The sequence below is a fragment of the Rhinopithecus bieti genome, unplaced genomic scaffold, assembly GCF_001698545.2.
Source record: "Rhinopithecus bieti isolate Rb0 unplaced genomic scaffold, ASM169854v2 scaffold_84002, whole genome shotgun sequence".
Classification (NCBI taxonomy): Eukaryota; Metazoa; Chordata; class Mammalia; order Primates; family Cercopithecidae; genus Rhinopithecus; species Rhinopithecus bieti.
In genome coordinates this window covers 3,037,785-3,057,312 of record NW_016841755.1, presented here as the reverse complement: position 1 = coordinate 3,057,312, position 19,528 = coordinate 3,037,785, and the positions used below count along the sequence as shown (strand labels likewise).

The 19,528-nt window shown below is 49.9% G+C and overlaps 1 protein-coding gene across 4 annotated transcripts in view; it reads left to right on the top strand.

Moving 5' to 3' along the window:
• MBP (myelin basic protein) overlaps positions 1-18,420 on the top strand; it is a 157,104-nt gene extending 138,684 nt beyond the window's left edge. For 2 of the 4 annotated variants that reach the window (XM_017866099.1, XM_017866101.1), the window contains 5 exons: positions 7,191-7,295; positions 8,319-8,354; positions 8,701-8,733; positions 12,380-12,499; positions 16,784-18,420. In XM_017866099.1, coding sequence (XP_017721588.1) covers positions 7,191-7,295; positions 8,319-8,354; positions 8,701-8,733; positions 12,380-12,499; positions 16,784-16,828 — 339 coding nt within the window. In that variant the 3' untranslated portion in view covers positions 16,829-18,420. The remainder of the gene's footprint in view (positions 1-7,190; positions 7,296-8,318; positions 8,355-8,700; positions 8,734-12,379; positions 12,500-16,783) is intronic. The other 2 variants (XM_017866100.1, XM_017866102.1) reach the window with 1 other exon arrangement.
• The last annotated feature ends 1,108 nt before the right edge of the window (positions 18,421-19,528 follow it).

Sequence of the window (19,528 nt, the reverse complement as noted above, 5' to 3'; positions counted from 1 at the left end):
GATGCAGCACCCGTCCATGCGGACCACGCAGTCCCCTGCCCGAGGTCGTTGCCACCCTGAGGCGCGTTCCTGGGCTTTTCTTCCTGTGCTCAGCACAGAAGCTCTTTAGGAACATCAACCAAAACCCAGGCCTGGAGTCTCAGGAAACAACCAATATGGAAGCTCAGCAGAGACTGATCTCGCATGCTTTGCACCTTTCCAAGGTGGTTTCTTAGTAAAATTCTACAACAGAACACTCGGAGAGCCTCTGTTTCAGTCCCATCATTTCACCCATGAGGAACCAGAGCCCCAGGGCCCCAAGGGACTTGCTCAAGGCCGCACAGGTGGTGTCAGGCCCAGGCTGGAGCCTCCCAGCTCCCTGCAGCAAGCTGTTTCACAAGACTGCCATGGAGGGCTTTTGTTCCTCTGGCCACTTTCTGTTTGCTGAGCTCCACTGTGTGAGCCAAATGCCAGAAGCTTTGGGGATCCCACGGAAGTTTTTCTTTTTTCCTCTGAAAGATTAAAATCTAGCTGAAGAGGGAAGATGCTTGCAGAAAGCTAAAAAGGACAATCCAATGCCAGATGAGGGTTGTAGCCAAAAGAGGCTGTATTTTCCCAAAACAGAGACATTTGGAAGGGGAGCACACTCTAGGCAAAGGTCAGGGAGCCCGCAGGAGCCCCGAGGCAGAAGGAGATGCCAACGCTCTCAGGGGAGACCCAAGACGGCCAATCCGAAAATTCGCACAGTGAAACAATGCGTGCGTGAATTCCACTTCTGGCTCTACAATGACAGGTCATGTTAAATGACCTTATTCTAGTTCACAAAATAATGAACAAAATGGGCTTGCTTTGGGAGTACAGTTCTATGAGTTGTGATGCACGTATGGATTTGTGTAGCTACTGTCATAATAAGGACACACAACCCCATAGCCTCCCACCTCCTCTTCCCTCGTGGTCCACACTGCACCTTCCCCCCATTTCCTACTCCCCAGCTCTGACCTCCCCCAATATAGGTCAGCCTTTTCCAGCATGTCATAGAAATGAGATCACACAGTATAAAACCTTTTAGAATGGCGGCTTTTACTCAGCAAGGTTCCTTCGAGCTGCTTCTAGGCTGTCGCCTGTATCTAGAGTTTGTATTTTTATTGCCAAGTAGTATTTCATGCCTGGATACAACACGGTGTGTTTACCCCTTCAGCCTCTCAAGAACATTTGGGTTGTTGACAGTTTTTAGTGAAATCTAGTGAGTTTAGCTGCTGTGAACATTCATGTACAGGTTATTGTGTAAACATAAGTTTTATAAAATTTAAATTACTTTTCCCTCAAAAGATGGGTGGCCAATATATTCATTATAAAAGCGTTTCCAAAACATGTAATTTATCCTTTAGTATTTAAAGCAGGAAATGGAATTACAGGATCATATGGAAAGTTTAGGGTTAACTTTCTAAGAAACTGCCAAATTGTTTCCAGGAGTGACAGTTCGCATTCCCAAGGTAATCCATGAGGGCTCAGGTGGCTCCACATCCTAACCAGCACTTGGGAATGTCGGCGTTTTTTATTTCGGCCATTCTAACGGTGCGGTATCACCTCACGGCTTTGATTTGTGTTTTCCTGATGCTGATGATGGCGTCGAACATCTTTTCATCTGCTTATTCACCCTCCCTACGTCCTCTTTGCTGAAGTGTTTATTCAAGTGTTTAGTCCATTTTTAAACCAAATTGTTTTCTTCTGGTTGAGTCTTGAGAGTCCTTTACAGATTCTGCTTTCAAGTCCGTTGTTAGATACGTAATTTGCAAATATTTTCTCTCTGTATGTAGCTTGTCTTTTTATTCTCTTGACGGTGTCTTTTGTAAAACAGAAGTTTTTCAATTTGGATGAGGCCCAATTTATCCATTTTTCCTTTTATAGATGATGTTTTGGTGTCAGGTCTAAGACCTTGTTGTCTACTCACAGGTCAGGAAGGTTTTTCTCCTGTGGCTACTTCTAAAATTTTATAGTTTTACATCATGGATAAAAATCTATGATCTATTTTGAGTTCAATCTTATGTAAGGTGTGGATTGGGGGTTAAAATGGTTTTTTGTGGTTGGTTTTTTCTTTGTTTTTTTTTTTTTTTTTTAACATATGGATGTTCAACTATTTCAATGCTGTTTGTTGAGAAGACAGTTTTTTCCATTGAATGATCTTTGCTAGGAATTGGCTGGTCAGATTTGGGTGAGTCTATCTCTGGACTCCATTCTGTCCATTATTCTACGTGCCTGTCCTTCTTCTAACACCACACATCCTCAGTTACCATAGCTGCAGAGTCAATCTTAGAACCAGGTAATGTGTTCCTCTCACTTTATGTGTCTTTTTCACAATTGTTTGGCTATTTTTGCTTCCTTGGATTTCCATACAGTTTTAGAATCCACCTCTCTATCTAAACAAAACCGTGCTGGAATTTGAATTGGAATTGCATTAAACCTGTAGATCAATTTGGGGAAAGAATCAACAGTTTTACTGTGTTGAGTCTTCTAATCCATGAACATAGTATGTCTCTCTGTTTATTTAAGTTCTCTTTGATTTCTTCCACCAGCATTTTCTAGTGTTAGCGTTAAGGTTCTGTACCTTTTTGCTAAATGTATACCTAATATTTTGTTTCCTTGATGCTATTCTATATAATAATTTTTAATGTTGTTTTTTAATTGTTCATTACTTGGATGTAGACATATAATTGACTAAATGTCCTTTTAGTAATAGGTCATTACAACTATGGTATAACAACACAAATATAAGACTGCCTCAAATTATCTGTGCAACTAATGATTTATGGCTAAAAGCCCAAGTCAGAGTCCTAGTTCAGTCACTCTTCAATGCATCTATAACTGAAAAATGTGTGTGATCCCATGATAATAATTCCATTCACTGAAGACCAGTGTCAGTTCTGTATTAAAAGTGAACTAAACAGCCTACACGTTAATTCAACAAATAGTTGATGCTCACTGCATTCTTCGTTCTGTGTGAGGACCACCAATAAACCAACTGCCTTTTTCATAGACTTTTCTGACAGTGATAATAGCTCCAAGAGCTCAAATAAAACCTACCAACACCATGTGTACCTCAAAAGATTTAAACTACCTTTTCCTCACCAGTGTAGTGACCAACATATTCATTATAACAGTCACTTACAAAAGTATATCATTTTTCTTTTATCATTTAAAGCTGGTATTCCTAATTCACATGTGAGGCATTATCTGTGTAATTCTCCATTGAATCTCTGACAACATGGTAAGTTGTAAAATCCTCTGAGATCTGCATAGCGTGACTGAGCATTCATTTCTTTAAAATCCTGACCTAAGCCTAAGTTTTTTCTTTAGAAACTTAAAAAGGTTAAGGCATTTTTCTAGTTTAATCACAGGATGAGTGATTTAAAGGTCAATGATGTTTCTTGACTCAAAATCCAAAGCTCGGCATCTAGAGAAATGGAGAAATGGAGAAGTGGAGAAGAGAAGTGGAGCAAGGAAGAAGCGGAGAAACGAAGAGGTGGAGAAGTGGAGAAGCAGAGAAGTGGAGAAGTAGAGAAACGAAGAAGTGGAGAAGTGGAGAAGCAGAGAAGCGGAGAAGCAGAGAAGTGGAGAAACGGAGAAGTGGAGAAGTGGAGAAGCGGAGAAGTGGAGAAGTGGAGAAATGCTACCCAAACACCAAGGGCAGCGTGGCTTGCCCTAGACTGTGAGCTGTGTCAGTGATCCCAGCCCATTGGAGTAGAAGCTAACAAGTAACTTCGTCTGGTAGACATAACACTTAAAGATGTACGTCCTAAAGTTTAAACAATTTCATGTCTCTTCCATTTTGTTTTTTGATTCATAATTTTACACTCCCTCTCTGACGGTTTGAGGAGAAGGTACAAGGCTGGTTAGTGGTGACTAAATACAACTGGTGACTGAACGCAGAGAAGTATTCGATAAAAGATTACGTGACACACGGAGAATCAGAGAATTCCTTGGATTCTTGCAGAATTCACAGAGAGAATGAGTTGGAATACGAAGAATCAGGGATTTCTATTAGGACTCCAATGTCCCCGGCCCTTCTGACATCCTCACGTTCAAAGGCCCACAGCACCTGCCTGGGAGGAAACTGAGCATGCAAACTCCACTCCTCTGTGTGTGAGAAGGTGGAGGTGTCAGTAAACAGAGGTGTACCCGCCTTGGAGTGCCGGCCACATGCAGAGTGCCAGTGGCCTTCTGTGAAGAGTCTGGGAGCTGCGCTCTATGTCTGAGAGAGGTTGAAAGTCTCACCAGGAATGAGAATCGTTAACCAACGAGGGCACAAAATAGGAAAAACAGCTAGTAAAATATGGAGTGCTGATTACTAAGAAATCCAAGGGATAAAATGGGATTTTTTTTTTTTTGGAGACAAAGTCTCCATCTGTCGTCCAGGCTGGAGTGCAGTGGCGCAATCTCAGCTCACTGCAACCTCCACCTCACAGGTTCAAGCAATTCTCCTGCCTCGGCCCCCTGAAGCTGGGACTATAGGCGCACAATGCCAAGTCTGGCTAATTTTTTGTATTTTAGTAGAGACGGGGTTTCACCATATTGCCCAGGCTGGTCTCAAACTCCTAACCTCAGGCAATCTGCCTGCCTGGGCCTCCCAAAATGCTAGGATTACAGGCGTGAGCCACCACGCCCAGCCAAAATGGGATCCCTCTTTCATTCCTCATGCATTCAAAACCTCTGAGGCAGGAATTCTGTCTGCTTCACTTTTGCGGTATCTTCAGAACGTGGACCATGCCTGGCCTCCGGCATTTAGTTGGGAAGTAATGAGGCCCAGAGCAGAGAGGGACGAGCAGCTCATGGTTACACCGTGCTGTGCCTGCACCTCTGTCACAGGGGAGGCCACGGGCAAGGGGTGCAAAAAACAGAGCTCGCGGTGCTGAGCAGGCCCCGTGCATGGGAGACGCCTTTGCCCTGGGCCCTAAAGAGGTTCCAGACAGAGGGGAGAAGGAAGGGCCTTGTGGACAGAAAGGATCCTGCACAAGGCCCAGGGCAGGGGATACGCAGCCCGTCCATATGGAAGATGGGCCGGGCCAGGGCATAGGCGCACGACCCAGGGCAAGGGATGGATGCTTAGCAGCCAGAGCAGGCAGGAGGAGAGCTGAGGCTGGGGCTCCGGCTCCGGCTCCTGGCAGGACTGCAGCCAGAGCAAAGGGCCCTCAGAAGCGCCCAGAGTAACAGGGCTCCTACTGTGGGCAAGGGCGGCCACGGGACACTGGAAGGAGAGGGACATCCGCGTTGCTTCTGTTTCAGGAAGCTTGCTCTGCTCTGGGTGCTGAACGCTGGGAAGGTGGACAGGAAGCCTCCCCACGTTAGGGCCCAGGGAACAAAGAACTTTGGCTTCCCTCTGAAGGATGGGCAGGGCAGGGAGCCTCACAGGCAGCAGGGGAGGTGTTAGTAGTCTGGGGGTGAGGGCAAGAAACGTTTGAAGCAGGGGTCCCCAACCCCCAGGCCCTGGACCGGTACTGGTCTATGGCCTGTTAGGAACCGAGGTGCACAGCAGCAGGCAAGTGGCGGTTGAGTGAGATTATTGCCTGTGCTCTGCCTCCTGTCAGGTCAGCATTGGCACCAGATTCCCATAGGAGAGCAAACCCTACTGGGAACGGCGTGTTCGAGGGATCGAGGTTGTGCACTCCTTATGAGAATCTAATGCCTGATGATCTGAGGTGGAACAGTTTCATCCCAAAACCAATCCTCCGTCCCCATCCGTGGAAAAACTGTCTTCCACGAAACCCATCCCTGGTACCAAAAATGTTGGGAACCGCTGCTTTGAAGAGGATCGAGTAGGGAAGGAGGGCAGAAGAAAGAGTCCAGTGTCAGCAAAACTTCAGACCTGATGTGTGCCGTGTGGAGACCCCCATCTGGGCTCAGCCACAGAGATGGAAATGCTGCACACTCTGCAAACATTGTCCTTTGTGGCTGCCGCATGCAGGTGTCACCCACTGAATTCCACCATTCCGTGCACTACCGTAAATCCCAGAGAAGCGCACTTTAGGCCTTTCGTGGCAAAACTGTCTTCTGAACAACAAGGGGTCCTCCCAATCAATGTGCACAGAACCGAGAGACTGGAGGGAAATGCTTCAATTGACTTCAGTGCATTTAACTGATTTGCTTCCGCTGTGTTCTGTGTTGACGGGGCGCAGCCAGAATGCTGGGGCCAGAGCTCCTCTGACCTCCAGAAATTCGATCCTGCCTGAGGTGTGGGCTCTTTACATGCTGGCTGTTTCGGAACAAGTAGGATCTGGGAGGCACAGTGAGAAAGTGAGGGGGAAACTGACAAAATCAATCCCGCAAGCTCCTCCTGAGTCCCTTTCCTTTGCTTTTCTGAGAACTCGTGGTCGGCCCTCTTGCCTGGTGCGTGTTCACTGCTGTTGGGCCTTTGCAGTTGAGCTGAGAGCCAAGCAGACAATGCATGAAGTCTGCAAAAGCCACAGCATCCCTGTGTCCCCTGTGACCCCTGTGTCCCCTGCGTCCCCTGCCCCTGGGCGCGTGGCTCTTCCCTTCCCTCCACTGTGAGCTAAACTCTCGCAGCGCTTACCACTCCGTATCTTCTGTGCAATCTCTACCGACCTGGAATGTTCTGGTTCTGTTGATTACCAGTCAGCCCAGGGCACTCATGCCCAGCCGTTCCTCCCTCTCCACTCCCTCTTACTCGAGATGTAGAAGTGATCGTCCCAAATCAGGCCGGTGCCAGGGTGGCGTGAGACACTTACTTTGAGAAGTGGAGACCAGCTCATGTTATGCAGCTGCGTCAAAGCCCATGAGCTGCCTGCCTCATGCTGTCGTGTGTTTTTCTGTGTGTCTTTCCCGAGCATTTTCCTGTATTCAACCCAGAAGCCTGTGGATAATAATCTTTTTCTCTCAGTGCTTTGCCGAACCTGACCCTATCTCAGATGGAATCCCCCTTGAATTACCGTCACGTCGCCTCTATTTGCTTATGCACCTTCATGAGAACCACCCACTAACTCGGTGATAGAAATCTCTGCCCAGCAAGTCGCACACCCAAACCCGCTGCCGCCAGCCCGTAGCTGCCCCAGGTGTGTCTGGTGGCTCAACTGCAGCCTCCTAGTAGAAAGCCCTTAAAAAATCCAGACCACAAAGGAGGAGAGATCCAGCTTCCCTGAGGAGGACAAGCCACAGGGACTCTGGACTTGTCCTGAGGTCACTGCTCCTCTGTCTTTCAGGACTCACACCACGCGGCAAGAACTGCTCACTACGGCTCCCTGCCCCAGAAGTCACACGGCCGGACTCAAGATGAAAACCCCGTAGTCCACTTCTTCAAGAACATTGTAAGTGACGATCTGTGGGAAGAGGTAGCAACGGTGAGGGGAGGAGGGGTGCTGGCCGCTGCTCTCATGCACACAGGACGTTCGTATGTTCGGGGGTGGCACCGGGGCCCTCATCAGGGTAAGGCTGGCCAGGGAACTCACCCCTCGCACCTGATCGCGAGTTCCAAACAAGCACTTCCCGCCACGGATTGCACTGTGCGCTCTGTGCGTTCTCCAGAGAGCTCACTTCTCTTGAGATTAGACTCCCATGTAACGCTTAGCCTAAAAACACAGGCTTTGCAACCTATAGAGAGCTCTTGCCACGGGCTGGGAGGGGAGGGGGCAGCAGAGAGAGCACAGGGCATTTTTAGGGCAGCGAACCTGCTCTGTCGAGGCTGCAGTGGTGTCTGAAGAGCACGCACTTGTCCAAATCCATAGAATGCACAGCACCGAGAGACCCTAATGCCATGTTGCTAATAAGGGAAACTGTTCGGGGTGTGTGGAAACTAATTTCTGCACAGTTTTTCTGTAAACCTAAAAGTGCCGTGCAAAACGAAGACTATTAAAAACAATAAAACCACAGGCCTGTAATTCCAAGATCTCAGTGCAGCATTTTATGGGCGTATTTGATAAGTGCGTTTAGGAGCTGCAGACCTGGGGGCATCCCCTTGGAAGCTCTGAATGTCAGAGGACCCGCTGCTTCCAGCCCCTGAAAGGGCTCACAGTGAGGCAAAGTTCACCGCCTCCATCAATGAGGGCGGGTGAGCGTCATCCCTGTGTCCCAGGATGGGCCCTTTCCCCAGCTACGGAGCCTCTGGGAGGCGTTTTCCGTTCTCTGAAGCACTTTCTGAGTGCCCTGGAGGATCTGCGTCATCTAGACTATTTCCAGTCTCAGGTCTGTACTTCTTGACCAGCTAGGACAGAAATGGGGAGGCTGGGGCCCGGGTGCTTCTGACAGTGCTGGGTGCTGGCCACTCTCAGCAGGCAGGTGCCCGTGCCGCACGGGGCTCCCACTGCAGCCCACGGTTCTCTGTGTCTTTCCAGGTGACGCCTCGCACTCCACCCCCATCGCAGGGAAAGGTAAGACCTTGGAATGTTTTGATTAGTCATCACTTTACTGATAGACCTTCTCTAAAATCCTGTAATGCACCAAAGAGAGAGCTAGGCTCAGAGCTACCTGAATTCATCCCAAAACGTGTTGCCTTGCGGCTCCCAAGTAGAACAAGTCGGCAGATCCATGCACCCCTCCTGCCTCTCCCACGGCTGCACAGCTGCGGGCCCTGAGCCTGCGGCCTCCTCGGAGCTCCGGGTGGAACCTGTTTTTACCACCTCAGCTCCGCCGTGCTTTGATTGTGTTTCCTGTTTATTGAAAGGACTTTCCCTTCACTGACCACCATGTCATTATTTCTTTGTCTTCCTCATGCAGGGGAGAGGACTGTCCCTGAGCAGATTTAGCTGGGTAGGTGATGAACGCACTTCCATCGGCTTCCTATTCCATCCCAGTCCTCTCAGCCCTGCGACTTTTGTGTTCTGCTCTGTTTCGGTTGCTTCCTGGCCCCCTTCTCTCTCCTCTCAAGACCTCTCTGCCCACAGCTGGGATCGGGCCGCCTTCTCTTCCACTGGGAAAATGAAACGTGGTCTTCCCTTACGGCAGGTCTGGTCTCTTGCTTCTGTGCCTGGGACCTGGCCCTGCAAGGCCAGACCATCTTCTCCCAAAGGGTTCCCAGGAGACGTGACCGGTCTCCCTCCCATGGAGGGAGCAATACCATGTCCGAGAACATGTTTAACTTCTTCCAACACAACCAATGCGAGAAACAAGTCCCAGGAACCCGCACGTGGAAGTGGGACTGGCTGGCCCATCTCAGTAACCCCAGATGCTGACACTGGAAAAATGATTCTGCTAATGAACAGAAAAATAGGCTATATAGAGTTGCTGGATTTATAACCTCATTAATCCAAAGATTTTTGTTTTGTATGTGTTTTAATAATAAAAAAATAGATGTCAAGCCATCCAGAAAATCTTCCTTAGGCATTTTAGGCTTGTTAATGCTGAAAGCAAACTTTCAAGAAAGGTTTAAAATGGCCAGTTAGAAATTTCTAGTGAACAAATTTGGTGTCTGAGCCAAATTAAAATGTCAATCATTATATTCTAACCAAACTTATAGACTTTAGTTACTAGCAAATATCAGACATGATTCTTACTGTATAAAAGTTTTAATTTTAGAATAAAATGGAGGAATAACCACCAACATATTGTAGACAGGTGGTGTCTGTCTCCAAAACTGCAACGCCTGCATACTCTTCAACAGAGCCTATCTACCCCTTCTGCTCAGTTAATAAGCATCATATAAATGAATGAATACATTTTAAAAGAAAGACAACCAGGAGAAAGAACAGGAGGAAAGAACTGGAAAAGAAAACAGAAAGAAGGTGGGAAAGAGGGAGAAAGAGAGGGAGGAAGGGACAGGACACTAGAGAGAAAGGCAGAGAAAAGATTCCATGAGGATCGCACCTCAGTCCCACACGTGATTGAACTGAATTAGGAACTAAGCTATTTACTGAAACATTTCCTATTAATGCATATTTGACTTGCTTTTTCTGACCTAATGAATTTGCAAAATGATGACAGTCACGTAGCAAATGTACATGGACTAGTACTCACAGACAATTAATTTTTTATTTTCTATGCCAGCAGGAGACAAAGAGGATAGAAGAAGGAAATTCATTTTTGACCCAGAAATCTTATTTTAGCTACTGCTTTATCTGCTTTTAATTTTCTAGGTGTGGACTTTGGGGCCATCGTGCAGGATCCTCCCTGAATGGGGAGCGATGGGGGGTCGTGCACAGGCCACTCCGCCCAGCAGCTAACAAGAAAGACCCCTGCATTCTTCCCCCGCATCTCTCCTTTTGGGGTCCTACTAATGTCTGTTGAATTTCTCTTTTTTCCAAAGCAAAACCCTTCTCTGCATTTTGTCTGCTTGTCTGTTTCCCAGAGCCGCAGGACTCTCTCCTTGTCTGGAGTTCCGGAGAGCCTCACTTTCTCTTTCTAAACTGTGTTGTATGTTTCCCGGTACATTCTAGGTTGCCCAAAGATAAACATGACTGAGGATTTGAAAGGAGGAAAGGCCAAGCAGATTATTAATCTGAAAGTCAATCCCCGGATTTAGTTCTCGAAAACTCTTTATTTTTGGAGACAAGCAATTAGACTAAGACAGAATGACGTAGCGCTTGCAGGGGAAGCGGCATTCTGCCATGTAGAGCCAGGCTGACAGCCTGGCCTCCCGCACCCTCTGCCATCAGGGAGTGAGTGCAAACCTGGAAACCTCTGGGACGCAAGGGCGAGGCTGGCTGTCCCCTCGTGCACAGTGCTTAGACCTTCTTGCCACACATCCCCTGTCCCTCACCTCACTGGATAGCCCCTGAATCAACTGTTCACACAAAAGCAGCTGCCTGGTTCTGAGTGGCCATGCTCGCTCCCAAGCACAGGTTGAATGAAAAGAAAACTGTACAAGTAGCATGTAGGGTGGGAAGCGCCCGGCAGAGGCTGTGGGTGCAGCCAGGTGCTCTGGAAGCCTTGAGCCCTCTGGCGTCATCTTCCTCACCTCTAAATAAGAGATGGACTAGGTTGCTCAAGGTCCTCCCTGTCCTAAAACACTTTAATGAAATGGAAAAAAGGCTGCAGGCTGATGGAGGGGGACAGTTTGGTTTGGTCTCCACAAGTCTTCAGGAGAGGGCACCAGGAGAGTCTCCCATTTCTTGTTGGTAAAACGTAAAGTGCAGTCTGGACCCTGTCCATTGAGTAGAGATTCACGAGACCAACAAGATGCCACCCTGAAAAGCTAACAGCGCGGTCGGCCTTCCCACAGACAGTGCACCCACCGTGGGAGGACCCTTCGCCCCCAGGTGTTAACGTCCACCGCGTCCAGACTCCACAGCGAGCCCCTTCCATTCCTCCCCGTGTTTGCAGTGGAGTTCCCACTTGAGAAGACAGCACAGTAGCAAGCAGAGGCTGGTCCTGGGACACTCGCACCCGTGTGTGTCAGGAAGCCCCTGAGGTCACCCGGCCCATGAGGAAGCCAGAGGGGCTGCTGGGCTGATGAGGCCAGGGCAGGGCGGCCTGCTCTTCCATAACGACAGCTGGCACCAAAGCCCAGAGTTGGCAGCCTCCACCTGAGGAGCGGCATCTCCATGAATGGCTTGTGTTCTCGCACAACCCCATTGTGTAGATGAGGAAACTGAAGCTCAGAGAGGTTCCTGCCCTTGCCCAAGGCCACACAGCTGGAGGAGCTAGAAAGGTGCTAGGGGAATGGGAGGTGGGGGAGTTGAGATGCTGTCCCGCTGCTGCCAGGACGCGGCTGCCCCCCGTGCCAGCCAGGCCTGCCTCCTCCCTCTGTCCAGTTCAGCAGCCCCGGGCTCCTGGCAAGGGCCTTGCTCCCAGTCCGAGCTATGGCCAAGGGAGACTGATTCCTGCTCACGCCTGGGAGAGAGCTCAGATTTTGTCTCAAAACTTTATAAAAGATACGTGGCTCGACATTTCACTAAGGCCAAGGACTCTCGATTTCCCAGACAAATCCTAGAACCACAGGGCCCGTGTGACCAGAATCCAATCTATGCAAATCAATCAGCAAAAGGAGCCCCCAGGAAAGGGCGCGGGCCAGGGCCTCCAGGGACTGGCACCTACACACCGCACAGCCCCCCAGGGTCCGAGTCCTCCAAACACGTGTAGGCAGGAGCCTCCTTACCTTGATTTGCTTGATGTTTGCTAATCTTCTCTTGAACACCCCACAGCGTGAAGGTAAGCAACTGTTCCCTAAATGATTTAGATCCTTAAAATATGTGTGTTTGGGCCGCATTATCTCATGAGAGAGCCTCCGCCCAAACCAGAGCGCTCCTCTCTCTGCGGCCAACACCCTGGTAGACCTGGGGGAGCAGCCTCTCCCGCCCCCACCCCCTCAGCGCGGTGCTGGCCCGTGGCTCCTGAACCACTCACCAGTCCAGTCCGGGGCCTGGGCCCTTCCCCGGGGCCCTGGTGGCAGCTCCCAGTGGCTCAAGCAGCCTGCCCAGCACTGCGGGTGGAGGCTGAGCTCTGTGGTCTTTTCTTGCAGGGGGCCGAAGGGCAGAAACCAGGATTTGGCTACGGAGGCAGAGCGTCCGACTATAAATCGGCTCACAAGGGATTCAAGGGAGTCGATGCCCAGGGCACGCTTTCCAGAATTTTTAAGCTGGTAAGGTACCCTCTGCTCAGCTCCACTGAGCGGGGACTAAAGGGTCCCAGACTCCCCAGCTGAGCTGAGCACAAGGGTGGCTGCTGCCTCTGACTCAGCCGCACTGTACCCCGGGCGTGCTCTGGCCCAGGAGGCGTGCAGGGGCTCAGGTGGCATTGCTCACTCGCATTTACGCGTGGGTTTCCTCCGAGATGCCTGTGGAGCCGGAGGCCCCTGAGGAAGGGCTGCGCCTGGGCTGTGCAGGGGCCCTGGAGCAGGCAGCTGAGCTTGACTCCGGGGCAGGGCCCAGCTGGAATCCAACTTGCCCATGCCCAGGGGTTGCAGCCCTCAGAGAGCAAGCAGGAACCGAGCAGACGCGGGTGTTGGGGGAGATCCCTGGAGCCACGGGAGGGGATGCCCAGGAGACCTCAGGGAGTGGGGAGTGGCCCGTTGGCTCATGAGGACCTGGAGCCAGACCCAGGACGAAGGCCAGGCCCGTTGTTTGTGAGCCCTGTCTCTGAGCCTCGGTTTTCTCATCTGTAAAATGGAGGTAACCCACCCACTCAGCTCACAAAATCGCCGTGAAAGTAAAAGGTAGTGACAAACACAAAACGGGCTGGCAGGTGCGAGGCTCGGATTCCTTAGATAAGCAGTCACCCTTGTTATTGTTAAACGTCACCCAGAAAACCTGGAACTCTTAGACAACTGCTCTCGTGAAGCAAAAGGGGAGGCACATGAAGCTCCAGGCAGGGCCGGGAGAGAACCGCGAAGCCAGAAGGCCTGGGAGTCCCGCCGAGGCACCTGCGTTTGCATTTTTGTCTTGGAGGAGACCAGGCCTCTGGGGTCCTCCCCAGGCTGCAGAGAGGAGGGTCTTTCTTGGTGTGTAACATCCTCATTGATTCAGTGACCTCACCTTTGACTCCATGTATTTATTGAGTCTGGATGTGCAGTGTGCTCTGCCCAGCAGCTGGGATCCACATGGGCACAGACACGGTCCCCCCACGTCCTTGGTGAGTGCAGAACCTCTGCCAGGAGCCTCAATTCTGGAAGGTTCTGGGAGGTTCTGTGGACAATAGGCGATTCATGGCACAGCCCAAGATCTTAAGGATAGCCGGTCTTAGGAAAAGCTTTTAATATATGAAGTGAGCGGTGAGTAACTGAGCTGCTTACTTGCTTTATGTCAGATAAAGTGGTAAGCAGGATCCACTCCTCAACGTAAATTCTGAGTAAGAAAATAAATTCTCCAAGTATTCAAGTCTCAGGACCATCATGCTGTACACTGCCGCAGTTCTGGGGTGTGGCCACAAGAGGGCGGAGATGAGGCTCCCCGGGGAGCAGTGTCTGAACCCAGCACTGCAGTCAGGACGGCCCCGCCCCACCTGGCCAGTACCTCACCTGCCTCTGAATCGCCTGGGATGCACGCCCAGACCCCTGTCTGGGCTCTGCCACAGGCTCACTGAGTCAGAATGTCCAAGGGTGAACAAGGTGTTGCCAGTTGTGATGATTTTGCAGACACCGTGCTCACCTGGGAAACACGGATTCATCCCATCTGGATAACTAATTCCTCCACTACCAGCTTAAGGACTGTTAGGCACACCGAGAGAGTTGAGTGCTGGCTCAGAGTTCATGGGATGACCCAGATGAGTGAGGGGCCCCATTTAGCAAGTATTTCCTTGCAATATATGCAAGGCTTACAACCAGTCACTCGAAATGCTTGCAAGGCCAGAGCTTACCAAGACCACCCTGAGGAACAGAAAGCTGCATTTAGATCTGCATGTTTACGGTGTACAGATATAACCAATGTACTACACGCATGTGTTTTCTTAAATAAGTTCAGTATTTTCCCTGAATTTTTTGGTAAGCAGCTTTTAAAAATTATTTAATTTCTGTAGAGTTCAAGGGAAGCATCAATGTATCAAAGCAAATTGCAAATCATATGGTTGTAATTAAATTTTACTGCATAAAAAGTTCATAACTGGCCTACTATGGCCGTATGGCTTAATGAGTTGACTTGGAGCAGTTCCAATAGATTAATAAATCACAGCTCCCCCAGAAATGAGGGGTTTAGAGGCAGGCAGGTGGAGAGGACAGGAACTTCATAGCATTTAATGTCATTTTACCATCTTTCTGTTCTTTCTGGCGCTGTTGGAAATCAGTAGTGAGAGGAAAAGACTCAAATCTGGAAGTCTAGCATTGTCAGTAGGAACTGGGTAGAAAAAACTATGCAGGTCACCCCATCGCTCGGAAACCACATCGAACATCATAGGGGCCTCCTGTTTCCCTGTGTGTTAACTTCCACGAACATACATGTGAACGGTTTCCCACCTGTAGTGTTGCTGTGCAGTTGTGAGGCGTCAAAGTGGAGGCAACAGTATCTGCCTTTTGCAGTAGGTTCTGTTCTTTTCCTGTCCTGAGAGAGGAGGTCAGTCTAACCCCTCACCTTGTGAGTTCAGTCTTATCCTGACCTGAGCCCAGGGCAGATCAGATGCTTAGATCATGCGACTCCAAGTTGCATGACACATAATAAAGAGAAGTGTGACTGCTGCATCCACACAGGCTCCAATCCTGGCTCCCTCGGGCTGGCTGAGCTTTGGCTCCTGGGCTGTAAAGAAAGGATGATACGAACACCTACTCCAGGGGATGCCGTGAGCACAAAAGAGAAAATGGGGAAAAATGGGTTTCCGGCATGGTCAGTGCTCAACAAATTATAGGTTCAATGATAAAAAGTAAAACCAACATGCCCACCATTTTCAATGTCGAAAGGGAGCGTCAAGAAAGTTAAGAGGGTGTCTCAGTGGGTCGCCTTGCCAGAGGCTATAGGGAACTTGCTCCATTTTAGCACAGAAGCACTTTGTTTCATAGGACAATGGTTCTACCGCTTTCCAGGAAGTCCAAAGGCTGATCTCTTGGAAATGCAGCAAAAGGTGAGGTGCGTGCTGACTTCTGGGCTACTCCAGAGGGCAGCTCCAATGCCAGGGATGTTCAAGTTAAGCCAGAATCAAACAGGAAAAACCCGCGCTCCTGAGGGAGAGGCTGGCCCTCAAAGGGCAGGGCCCTACACCTGTCAGCCCCCAGGCCAGCAGGAGGCCTCCGCGGTATGTAAGAAAGCCCCTGTATTGGGAGGGAAATCTCACTAGATGGTTCCTAAGGCAGTTTCGCAGGCGAGAATTTCATAAACGTTTTCACTTCTGAAAACAAAAATCCCTTAAGTGAGTTGTTTAACCACAACATAGAGGCTTGTTTATAATGCTAAGTATGTACGTGGAAAACCCCCCAAGAAGTCAGAACTGTCACCTTGGTCTGTTAGTTGCGTTATTTGTAAGGATTCTTGGCGTCCGCATTCCGGTTATTCATTTACTGGGCAGTGTGGAAGCCACAGAATTAGATGAGGACAGTGTTAGTTTATTGCTGATCAGCCACGGTAAAGAGCATATTTCTTCTCTGTCTTGCTTTCTGGGGACTCTTCACCAAAATTGATCATTTCATAAAAGGGGAAACCCAAGGAGAGAGACTAAAATTTGAATAAAAATTTCAATGCAGAAAAAGTGCAGTTCTGCTTTGTCAATCTAAATGACGTTCTGTGTGACCAACGCGTGCCTCCTTCTAGAGGGATGCCCATGCCTGGCTACCTCCACATCGTGGGCCATGGCACACCTGTGCACCATTTCAATTAGCTGCCAGCTCTTTCTTAAGCATCGAAATTATTTGTCCCGCAAACATGTAAATGCATGGCTTTAAGACCCCTTTAAGTCAAAGTTTGCAGACAAAGCTCCCTGTGCATTTGATTTGTCTGGTGTGGCAGATGAGATGGCACATAGGAGGGACGTCCCCAGGGACGGACATGTGGCTTTGCTCTTTTCTGGTGCGTGCAGCAAGGGGTGTGCTAGGGTCCCTCCGAAAAGGAACTTGCTCCTGTTGTGGTTGGCAGTTCCCCCCAGTCGCTCTGGAATCTCTGGCTGAAGAGATGAAGTGCTCCTTCAAAGCCAAGCAATGAGCGGTTACACCTTCACCCACAGAAGAGCAGTGTTGTGGCACAGAAGCGTCGTGATGCCAGGCACCCCTCCCTGGGGCCTGGGAATCAGATGCCAGAGAATCTTTCTCACAGAACTGAAAATTCAATTAGCATTTGCTGAGGGAGGTCGGGAGAAAAGGAATGAGAAGACGAACACTCCGTGGTGCCGTTTCTGTTAGCAGATGAGAGAGACACCCAGGGACTCAGCACCCACCTGGGACCACAGCAGAGGGATGCTGGTGTGGGAGGACTCCGCGGTGCTCTCATCCTAACTCCTTTTTCTTCCTTTTCAGGGAGGAAGAGATAGTCGCTCTGGATCACCCATGGCTAGACGCTGAAAACCCACCTGGTTCCGGAATCCTGTCCTCAGCTTCTTAATATAACTGCCTTAAAACTTTAATCCCATTTGCCCCCATTACCTAGTTAGAGCAGATGACCTCTCCCCTAATGCCTGTGGAGTTGTGCACGTCCTAGGGTCAGGCACACGGCAGCCTACCGGCAATTTCTGGCCAACAGTTAAATGAAGCAAATGAAAACAGAAAACAGTTCAAACTGTCACTTTCTGTGTGAAGGTCGCATTCCTTACCCCACAGTGCGCCCCCAGACACTCATGGGTCTTCAGGGGGCCAGGTGCACAGGCGTCCCTCCACGTTCACCCCTCCACCCTTGGACTTTCTTTTCGCCGTGGCTGTGACACCCTTGCGCTTTTGCTGGGCACTGCAGTGGAGGCACACAGCTGCAGAGACAGAGGACGTGGGTGGCAGAGAGGACTGTTGACATCCAAGCTTCCTTTGTTTTTTTTTTCTGTCCTTCTCTCACCTCCTAAAGTGGACTTCATTTTTCCTAACAGGATTAGACAGTCAAGGAGTGGCTTACTACATGTGGGAGCTTTTGGTACGTGACATGCGGGCTGGGCAGCTGTTAAGAGTCCAACGTGGGGCAGCACAGAGAGCGGGGCATGCCCCCAGGTCGTGGCTGCCCACACACCCCAATTAGCTGAATTCGCGTGTGGCAGAGGGAGGAAAAGGAGGCAAATGTGGGCTGGGCAATGGCCTCACACAGGAGACAGGGTCTTCCTGGAGATTTGGTGATGGAGATGTCAAGCAGGCGGCCTCTGGACGTCACTGTTGCCCTGCATGGTGGCCCCAGAGCAGCCTCTATGAACAACCTCGTTTCCAAACCAAAGCCCACAGCCGGAGAGTCCAGGAAGACTTGCACACTCAGAGCAGAAGGGTAGGAGTCCTCTGGACAGCCTCGCAGCCGCGCCAGTCACCCTTAGACACTGGCTGTGACGGTGATGGGGCGTGCAGGCAGCGGCAGTGCACAGTGGCCAGCACTAACCCTCCAAGAAGATAACCGGCTCATCCACCTCCTCCCAGAAGACGCGTCGTAGCGAGTAGGCACAGGCGTGCACCTGCTCCCGAATTACTCACCGAGACACACGGGCTGAGCGGACGGCCCCGTGGAGACAGAGAAGAGCTCTTCTGACCACATCCTTCCTAACACCTGCTGACATCTCCTTTTGCTCCTCCCTCCCTAACCTACTGACCCACCTTTTGATTTTAGCGCACCCATGATACGCCTTCCAAAGAGCCCCACGCTGGCATCACCCTCCCCGAGGATGAAGATGAGTAGTCAGCGTGATGCCAAAACGCGTCTTCTTAATCCCACTCTAATTCTGAATGTTTTGTGTGGGCTTAATATCATGTCTATTAATATACAGCCTCGAAGATGAGAGGGTTACACAAAGAACAAAACTCCAGACACAAACCCCCAAATTTTTCAGCAGAAACACTCTGCGTGGCTGAGCTGAGGTCGGCTCTGCCATCCATACATGGCCGCACCGAACAGCACGTGCTGTGACGATGGCTGAATGGAAAGTGTACACTGTTCCTGAATATTGAAATAAAACAATAAACTTTTAATGGTATTTGCATGGGTGTCTTCTTTCGTGTTCTGGGCTGGAGTACACAGGCCCACATCAAGCGAGAGCCAGGTCTGCAGAGCTGCAGAGCTGATGTGACTTGGTGCCTCTGGGTCTTGAGGCAGGGCTGCCTGGTGGTGCCTGTTGGAGGGGTGTCCTCATCAGAGGGTCTATGGCTACTGAAGAAAGTGGAACAGAGGTAGTTGTAGGGCACTGATTCTCTCATCAGGAAAAATATACTTACTGTCTCTGAAGACAAGCTTCCAAGTCTCTCTGTGTTCTGCTGTGTTGCTGGTGTACATACCCTGCAGATGTGAACCCGGGAGGCTTGAACGATTTCCCCTTGCCACCTTTTTCTCTGAAAGCATGAAAGAGTGTGAAGCGATGTTTTACTTATAGTTGCCTTTGGTTACAATAATTTTTCTTCAAAAAGATAGACGAAAGTCTCTTTCGTTTTTTCTTTTTCTTTTTTTTTGAGACAGGATCTTACTTTGTCACCCAGGTTGGAGTGCAGTGGTGCAGTCTTGGCTCACTGCAGCCTCAACCTCCCAGGCTCAAGCTATCCTCCTGCCAAAGCCTCCCATGTAGCTGGGACTACAGGTGCGTACCACCACACCCAGCTAATTTTTGTATTTTTTGTAGAGACAGGATCTCGCCATGTTGCCCAGGCTAGTCTCATCCTGACCTCAAGCGGATCTGCCCACCTCAGCATCCCAAAGTGCTAGGATTACAGGAGTGAGCCACCACACCCAGCCTTTGTTTTGCTTTTAATGGAACCCCCAGTTCCCTTCTGTGTCTCAGCAGCAGCTGTGAGAAATGCTCTGCATTTGTGACCTTTGCGGAGGGGAACTTCCATGCTGACTGAGGGTAGGAGTACATGCTCCTGTTTCCCGGGGGTCAGACAGCCGCAGACTCCAGCATGAGGAGCAAGTGTGAGAAGCTTGGGACTATGACTGCATTCATTGCAATAGCGGGAAAAACCGCCGAGGCTGGAGGCATGGCCGCCTGAGCTCGCCTGGCAGGCACGGCAGACAGAAAGCCCACGTCCACCGGCTACACTTCTCCGCCCAGACCCCTTCCAACTGAGGAATTTGGAAAATCATGCAAAGATAAT